At 45.7% G+C, this 7,729-nt stretch overlaps 2 protein-coding genes across 2 annotated transcripts; both read right to left on the reverse strand.

Annotated features, from left to right (window-relative positions):
- Positions 1-856: 856 nt before the first annotated feature.
- LOC137938590 (ethylene-responsive transcription factor ERF054-like) lies at positions 857-2,731 on the reverse strand. Its single transcript, XM_068783539.1, has one exon. It carries the CDS (start codon positions 2,729-2,731, stop codon positions 1,385-1,387), a length of 1,347 nt encoding a protein of 448 aa, XP_068639640.1. The 3' UTR covers positions 857-1,384.
- A 3,047-nt stretch (positions 2,732-5,778) lies between these two features.
- Positions 5,779-7,289, reverse strand: LOC137938858 (uncharacterized). Its single transcript, XM_068783931.1, has 3 exons — positions 6,936-7,289; positions 6,529-6,734; positions 5,779-6,319 (listed from the first exon to the last, which is right to left on the reverse strand). The coding sequence occupies exons 1-3, from the start codon at positions 7,023-7,025 to the stop codon at positions 6,070-6,072; spliced, it is 546 nt and encodes a 181-aa protein (XP_068640032.1). The 5' UTR covers positions 7,026-7,289; the 3' UTR covers positions 5,779-6,069.
- Between the last annotated feature and the right edge of the window lie 440 nt (positions 7,290-7,729).

Raw genomic sequence — 7,729 nt, forward strand, 5'->3', positions numbered from 1 at the left:
CTATGAAGATGATGATAGAGATGATGAGAGCTTCAAACGGAAACCCGTTTGACCCAGTTCATATAGGCCTACCAAGAATGGTTGCTTTGGCGCGTGCGTTATAATCGACGTAATCAAAAGTTGGACTTTGTTATTGAAAGATCCAAATTAAGAAGAAAAACGAAGGTAGAGAATAGGACGGCAGGCACGCCAAGACGTATAAGTTTGGCCTGCTCAGCAGTTATAATCAAAGCCAGCCACAGCCGCCCCAAGTCGATATCTATGACATTTTTATTTGCATTTTAATTACTAACAGCAATCTGACGCAATTTTTTTAATAGACGAAGACTCTAAGTTGGTCAGAACTAAAATTGGCTATGATGCAATGCTATTAAGAAACTAGTTCTGTGATGATATCATTCTGAGGCCGCCATGGCCGCCCAATCTCAACAGCAAACTAACCTCCTCCCTTGTTGTTGAGTGACCCACATACGCAACAGCTCCATTTTATTCAAATAAAACTACTCACGTCGGATCATAGAATTGTTTTGGGCGGTGCCGATTACTGATCGATCCTGTGTCTGGAGACTCTGAACCAGTGAGGATTATCGTCTCATGCACGTGTTTCTTGGCAGAGGAGATATTTTGGGCTCTCCGATCATTCAGTGACGAGGTAGGCTGGATTGTTGCTGTAAGATTCTCTTCGAAGAGGAAGTAGTTAGATGGAAAAAGAGGGAAGAAAAAAAAAAGGGGTTTAAGATAACAAATCAAAGAAACAAATAGATCAATTCATACACTGCAACTAAGTCATTTGAGTTCTGATAAGTCTCTTCGCAAATAAAAAAAAAGAGATCATTGATTTCCTCATCAACTGGAAATAAACTTTGATATTGAAACTTTACAAGCAGATTACAACAACTACAGTGAAAGCACGAAAATGGAGAGACTTTCAGGTTGGTACTGCCGGGGGAGATCACAAAACCGTCTCGCACCTCATAATGGCTTCAGCCGAACCAGAGTCCCACTTCTCAACCTGTAAGCAACTACTGCTTTTTAGTACGCCTGGACTAGAGGCAACAGGGAGGAAGTAGTGGCTAAAGTGACTAATTCTGACTAATTCATAAGACGAGTACGACTTCTCCTGAAGCATGCTGGTGAGGCCTGTACATGTTCTCCAGAAGGAACATCACTATTCACTACCACTGGGCGTTCGTAATGGTTATAGTCACGGGTTGGCTGTAAAAAAACTGCAACCTGTGAGTGTCGAGAGCGGGTAGTGTTGGCTACAAAATGCACCACCCAGAAAGAATCTAATACACGAGTCCCCTGAGATCGATACAGTGAGAGGGAGAGAAGAGTGTTAATGACTCTTGACTCCTCCAAAAAGGGTCGTCTCGTTATGTTCTCATGCATCTTTCCACGAGGAGGAGGGCGAGAAGAAATTAAACGTAGGTGAAGAGAATGCAGGGGAGGAAACCGAGGAGGAAACTGTAGAAAGGTCCAGTTGAGGCTGTTGAGAATCAGACGATTCCATCTCTGATTTAGGAACGGGGTAGTTTGTCGGAAAATTGGCTCCTTGAAGAAGATTACTGTTTGTATAGAGATCGTCCCAGACAGGGCTTCCAGGCCCCCACCCTGCGGGAATGGCATTGAACCAAGATTCTTCCATTTCACTCCACATCATTTCAGAGGATGCACTGAAAGCACCTCTGCTTTCATGGTCCTCCGCCACTTCCCCCACCACCGTCTGATCCTCTTTCACTGGAAGTACCTCACTCGAACCCGTTCCATCCGGCGGCGAGTAATCCTCCAAAGAGGGCTTGCAAGCACTATCGTCGTCGTCGGGCATCTTCTCTGGCTCTACTTCGTGCGGCGGTTCCACATCGGCTGCTTCCAGGGGACGATGAGGAACAGGCGCAGCGGTTGAATCAGAAGACTGAACTCTGTTTCCGCGTCCGATGAACAGTTCTGGGAAATTGAGGCGCGCGTTCTCGCCCCGAAGCTTGAAAGCCTCCCGATCATAGGCGAGGGCCGCGGCCTCGGCTGTGTCGAAAGTACCGAGCCAGAGGCGGGTCCTGTTTCGGGGGAGACGAATCTCGGCAACCCATTTGCCCCAGTGACGTTGCCGGACGCCTCTGTAGAGTTTGGTGGATGTTGTGTTGGGAGGCCTAAGGAGGGGAAAAGCTCTGAGGCCATCTTGTCCCAGCCTGCTCATCATCATCATCTGTCCACGAGGACTAAGATTTAATGCTTCACTCCAATATCGCAAAAGTTGCTGCTGCTGTTGCAAATTCAAAGTTGCAGAAGGTGGAGCAGGAAATCCACTTCTCAGGAAGAAAGGGGAGTTGATCATTGGCTGATGCTGGCCAAAGGAGATCATTTGCTGCTGCTGCTGCTGCTGCTGTGGAAGCAGTAGAGGCAAATGCGTTGTTGTTGTTGCTGCTGCTATTGTGGTGGCTGCAGTGGGGTTAGAACCATCATACAAGAAGGGAAAATATGGTCTTGGAGAGGAGGAAGAGGAAGAAGAAGAAGAGAGAGATATAGGGAGATGAGTGCTCTGATGGGTAGATGAGGGGGAAGAAGAGGAAGAAGTACGATTATCAGGGCTCCTGGTCTTTTTGATGGGCCTGGGGGATGTGGAGGCTTCTTTAAAAACCGGTCTCCACTGAGGCCCTTCCATGAGCTTCAAACTGCTAGGAGCTGTGCTCTTTTCTCTCTGCTGCGATTGAGTACCACTCCTCGACTCTGCCATTATAAAGAGGGAGAGAGAAGACGAGGTACAGAAAGGGAATAAGTGAATGATAGGAGAAATTGCCAGCCGCCCGCTCTACCCGGTGAAAATGGAAAATCACAAGAAGATTGAAAATTGAGAATAAAAGACTAGAGGGAAAGAAAAAAAAAGTCTAGGTAGAGAAAAAAGAAACCGAAAAACGAAAGTTAGTGGCAATCTGAAAAAGAAACCCAGAAACCGAGTGAATAACCCAGAATTTTCAAAACCGAATAAAGGCAAACCAACTGAAAAACGGTTGCGTCTCCAAAAACCTACAAAAGATTCAGGTCTGTTAAAAACGAACGACCCAAATAAAAAAGAAAGAAAGAGAGTCGATGGAAGAGGGAAAAGAAAAAGAAAACAAATTTCACAGTTCACAAGTCTAAATTCGATTCCGGACAGACCTAAATCTCATCGATACCGCAAGTACAGAGATTAACCAGCACAAGATACATGAAATGGGGCGACTCTATCTAAAATCGCCCCCTCTATCATCCCTGCAAAAAGAGAAAGAAGAAAAAAGATAAGAAGGGCGTCTCAGGGAAAGGAGATGCAAGCAGAAAGAGCAGGCGGCTGCAAGCAGAAGCGAGAGAGAGAGGAGAACCAGAGGTAGGAGGAAGCGTAGTTAGCAATAGCGACCAAGAAAAAGCCTAAAAAAAACACTCCAACGAGAGGGAAGAAAGGGAACGAGTATTAGAGTGTATACAGTGACGAAAACAGAGTCAGAAGGCAAGGTGGGAGTGCTGCGAAGCAGGAACGATTGCGGCAAAACCGGTGAGACATGCAAGTGCGAGGAGGAAACAAACGGACCCACGCGCTACTCGGCCTCTTCTTTACGTTTGTCTCTGCATCGCTCTGCTTTATATATGGATCCGGTGATTCTTTGGAGATATTCAAACCACTGTGTCTACTCAAACCATCCATGGAGCATCAAGCGAAGACGTTGTTGACCTGACAAAGAAGGCCGAATCAATGGCCTTCTTCTTTCTACCATGGCCGGGTCCCTCTTTCCTCCTCCTTGCTTCCATTCCACTCCTTGATGCCATTTTTCAAACTTTGAAGAATTGACTTCCTCCACATGGTTCTTTAGTAGTTTTGGTTCTCCACGCAATTTTCCTGGACAGATGTCAGCTTACGCGAGTTACCATCGCACTCCTTCGTTCCTTTTCCCATTATTCTCTTTTCAACCATCTGACCCATCTTCCATGGGTTGAATCTTCGTCCAATTGAACCTGGGTATAACTCCACCCGATCCGATTAAGAAAAAGAGAAAATTGCTTAACAGCTAAGAGAAAAAAAGAAGGAAAAAAACCAAAGATGCACGGAGGCAGCTCCAGGAGGAGCGCGAGGGCGCGTGGCACGCTGTGTCAAAGCGGAGTTGGGGTCTGGTGTGTGTTTCATCACTTTCGGCTGGAACAAACAACCGTTGCGTGTCGCTACGCAAGTCAAAAGACACAAACCGCCGGATGCAACAAAGTCGGTGAACTTATCGACACGTGTCGGTGCCTCTCTTCTCTGAACTTGAAACGTGGCGTCATTCAAGTCACTACACGCGTCCGTCCCCCTCTGATATTTAATGGTTTGAAAAGCTTCTGCCGGGACCCTTCGATGACAACAAAACTCCTCCCCCCCTCAGGCCTAGTCTCGCCTCTCTTCTGTTCGACGAAATGCGTCAAAGGAGCGTACCGGGTCTTGGCGCTGTTTAGAAATGATGCGGCCCGCCGACCACGCAGTAATCATGATCATAATCTCATACGCTTATCTCCGTGTGGATACCACTATACCCATCCTCCCAACTGCCTGGCTGTTGTCGATTTAATAATTTTGTTACACTCACAGACCCAGGGGACGCGGCTCGACTTCTCTCTGTACGTGCTTTCGGTGCGGGTGGACTCTGATTTTTTTCCCGGTACGAAGCTCCGCCCAAACTTTGATTTAATTAATGGCCGGCTTGCGTAAACAAGGTTGTTTCAGCCGTCTGGCCTGTTTTTAATGCGAATGAAACAAATCTTTATCGGTTTATCTCATTCCGTAGTGGCCTCTCATTGCTTGTAATCATGCTGTTGTGAGGCCTCGGACTTGCGTAAGTGAAGTGGAGCTGGCCAATCGACGTAGGTTTCGTCGTAATTAATAAAACTGGGCATCATCCTCTCGCTTCTTTACTCGAGTCAAACCGCACTATATGTCTAAAAAAATAATCCAGTGACCAAAGTGTTCTGCTACTGCCACTGCCACTGCTGGATGAGGCGTTTAACTCTACGCCAATTGTATTGTATTCGAACACCATTGTTTTAAGCGTTTATGCAAAAGCATAGAACCAATCATGTTAAAGTTGGGTCCATGACAGGTTTCGTGGCTAATGCTTTTGATTTGTGGAATGGGGAAGAAGGGGAACTGAAATCTTTACAACAAATTCGGAATGGGAGGAGGGAATTTACCAGTTACAGGAGGAACCCAACTGACAAAAGTTAGGTATTCTTATGAGGAAGCTGAGTGGGACAAATCTGGTTACAAATCTCAATGAGTTTCTGAATTAGTTTTGTCACGAAACAAAAGTAGATCTGTACTTGAGACGTCTCAAAATTTCAGGATGAGACTGGGAAAGATGCATATCGGACGACAGATCTTGCATATTGCCTTGAATGTTTTAAATTTTAAGGATTCAGGAAGGAACCCAACCGACAAAAGTTTGGTATTCTTATGAAATGTTACTCAGAATATATGCGTTCTGTCTCTGTTTGATGTATTTTTCAATCTCTTTCAAGAAGTTTTCCAAACAATTCTTTCTGTTTTTTTGGGAATAACATCATCTATATGTGTTATTCAATCTGCCTTTCAATACAGCATGTTAAATGCAAGTGTGAACCTGACCTATGGAATCAGTCGACAATTTGTTAGTTAGTCTCTATTAATTTGGTCAAGTTATCACATCTGGTATTTAAGAATATCCCCACGTTCCCAAATTGCCCTGTAAATCCGCATCTGATCTGATACAGGCGTAGAACCAAACAGGTTGTTGGCACAAGACAAAGAGCCAATTCTTCAACTCGAGTTTACTAAAAGAAGCAGAAAGTGAAAAATGGAACAGCAGTCAACAAGATCATTTGCTCTGCCATGTCCCCGGAATTAGACGATGAATTCACAAAAGAATCCTAATACAGAGACAGATGGTGGACTCACGTCACAGGCTATACCACTAAATGAACAAATTTCAATCCAAACTAAAAGACTCCAAACAGGGACTAAGCAGACAAATAGGTGGTATTCACGTATCAGCAGCGCGCGCGCGTCTACTGTGGTGGGAGATGCGGTATCAATCACTAGTAGGTGCCCATACCAACTGCAGACTCTCTTCCATAGGAGGCCTGAACATTGGCTTTGCCATAGCAGACGTAGTACAACTCTGATACAATGGCCGTGAAGAAGACGAAGGCAGCTCCTGCCCCAAATACTCCCTTCCTTAAGGTCTCACACGACAGACTCTCCACGAACACTGGCCTGTACTTGGTGTGGTACGCATTCCTTACGGACCCCGCCAAGAGACATGCCTCAGCGATCAAAAATGTAAACCTAACATAGACATGCACAAAAAATCACAATTTGCTTGGGTAACGGACTGAAATTGTTTCCAGAAATACAGCAAGATAACACTAGCACGTTTTATCGAAATTCTGATGCAGGAGGTAGAGAACAATGGCACCAGGGACAAAAAGTTATAAAGAGGAAATGGAAAAAAAATGGTCCCTGTGGAGATCAGATAGGGGGTTCATGGTTCATACCAGCAGGTGATGAAGAGAATAATGGCCCAGGCTCTGGCGCCCCCTGGTCTGAGACCCTTACCACAGCAAAAGCATTTGCTCGCCAACATAACCAGGATCTGACTAGCCAACAGAAAGAGGAAGGCTCCGACCCCCAGCCCGGTGGCTATATCGGAATCATATACACAGTAGTTGTAATTCACTTCTTTGTCCGTGACGACCCTTGCCTGGAATGTAACTCAAGAGCACCAGAATCAGAAAGGGAAGGAAAAACCACGGTGGATAAGACCCCAGTATCCACGCCAAAAAGAAGCAAAATGAGTGAGTATCCACAAGGAGAAAAGGAAACAAATTTAAATTAAACTGTAGAAATCAATTCACAGAGGAGGAGGAAAAATAGGAACCAGAGCGAGGAGGGCGGCGCGTACCTTGCTCCTGCGCTGCTCGGCAGCTACGGCAAGACCGAAAGCGATGAGATCAAAGATAAAAACGACGATGAGAACCAAAGTGGAGGCCATGGAAGAGCGGAGTGCACCAGATCCAGATCTCAGTCGCAAAGTGTGAAGGCCGCCAAGAGCAGAGGAGGAGACGGAGGAAGGGAGTGGGTGGGAAAGCAATATAAAATGGAGGTAAGCCTGTTAAGCAGTAATAAAGGGTGGGCAATTTACGCAACTGCGGCAACGCAACGCAACGCCTCTACAGAAATGAATTAAATAAAGGGGATGTTCCTTTCAAAGCCCCACCCTCCCCGGCAACCTTCGATCGGCTCGTCTCTTTTGGGTTACCAGCTACAGCTTCCAGGTTGTCAACGATGGTCTGGTGAGATTAATTAGCGGGGAAGTAAAGCAAATACCAGGAGACACTATCCCACTCCAACCGATCGACGGATCGATGAAGAAAGAGACAAAGACGGTCGAACTGTCTATATCTGGCTTTATTTACCAACAACTGTAAATATTGGCAATTGGCGTTCAGCATCTGCGACTGTACGAGTACTTTTACAACTCACAGTTACCTGCAAATTGATTATGGCTTCCACTTCACCGTCCCTGCCATCAGCTTACAGGTGCATATTTAAGCCCAGAATTAATAAGGAGATTATAGTTAGTGCCATGACTCTGACTGAATTCACCGGGGATAAGCAGCATTCCAGGTTCCAGCCATTAGTATTATCTCTTCTCCTCTGAGAATTAAAAACGCTCAAAACAGGGAAGAAAAAGGT

The sequence above is a fragment of the Aristolochia californica genome, unplaced genomic scaffold (genome assembly GCF_029961685.1).
Source record: "Aristolochia californica isolate CCGP_79_NKW_82.1479 unplaced genomic scaffold, dmAriCali1.0.hap1 SCAF_8, whole genome shotgun sequence".
Lineage (NCBI taxonomy): Eukaryota > Viridiplantae > Streptophyta > Magnoliopsida > Piperales > Aristolochiaceae > Aristolochia > Aristolochia californica.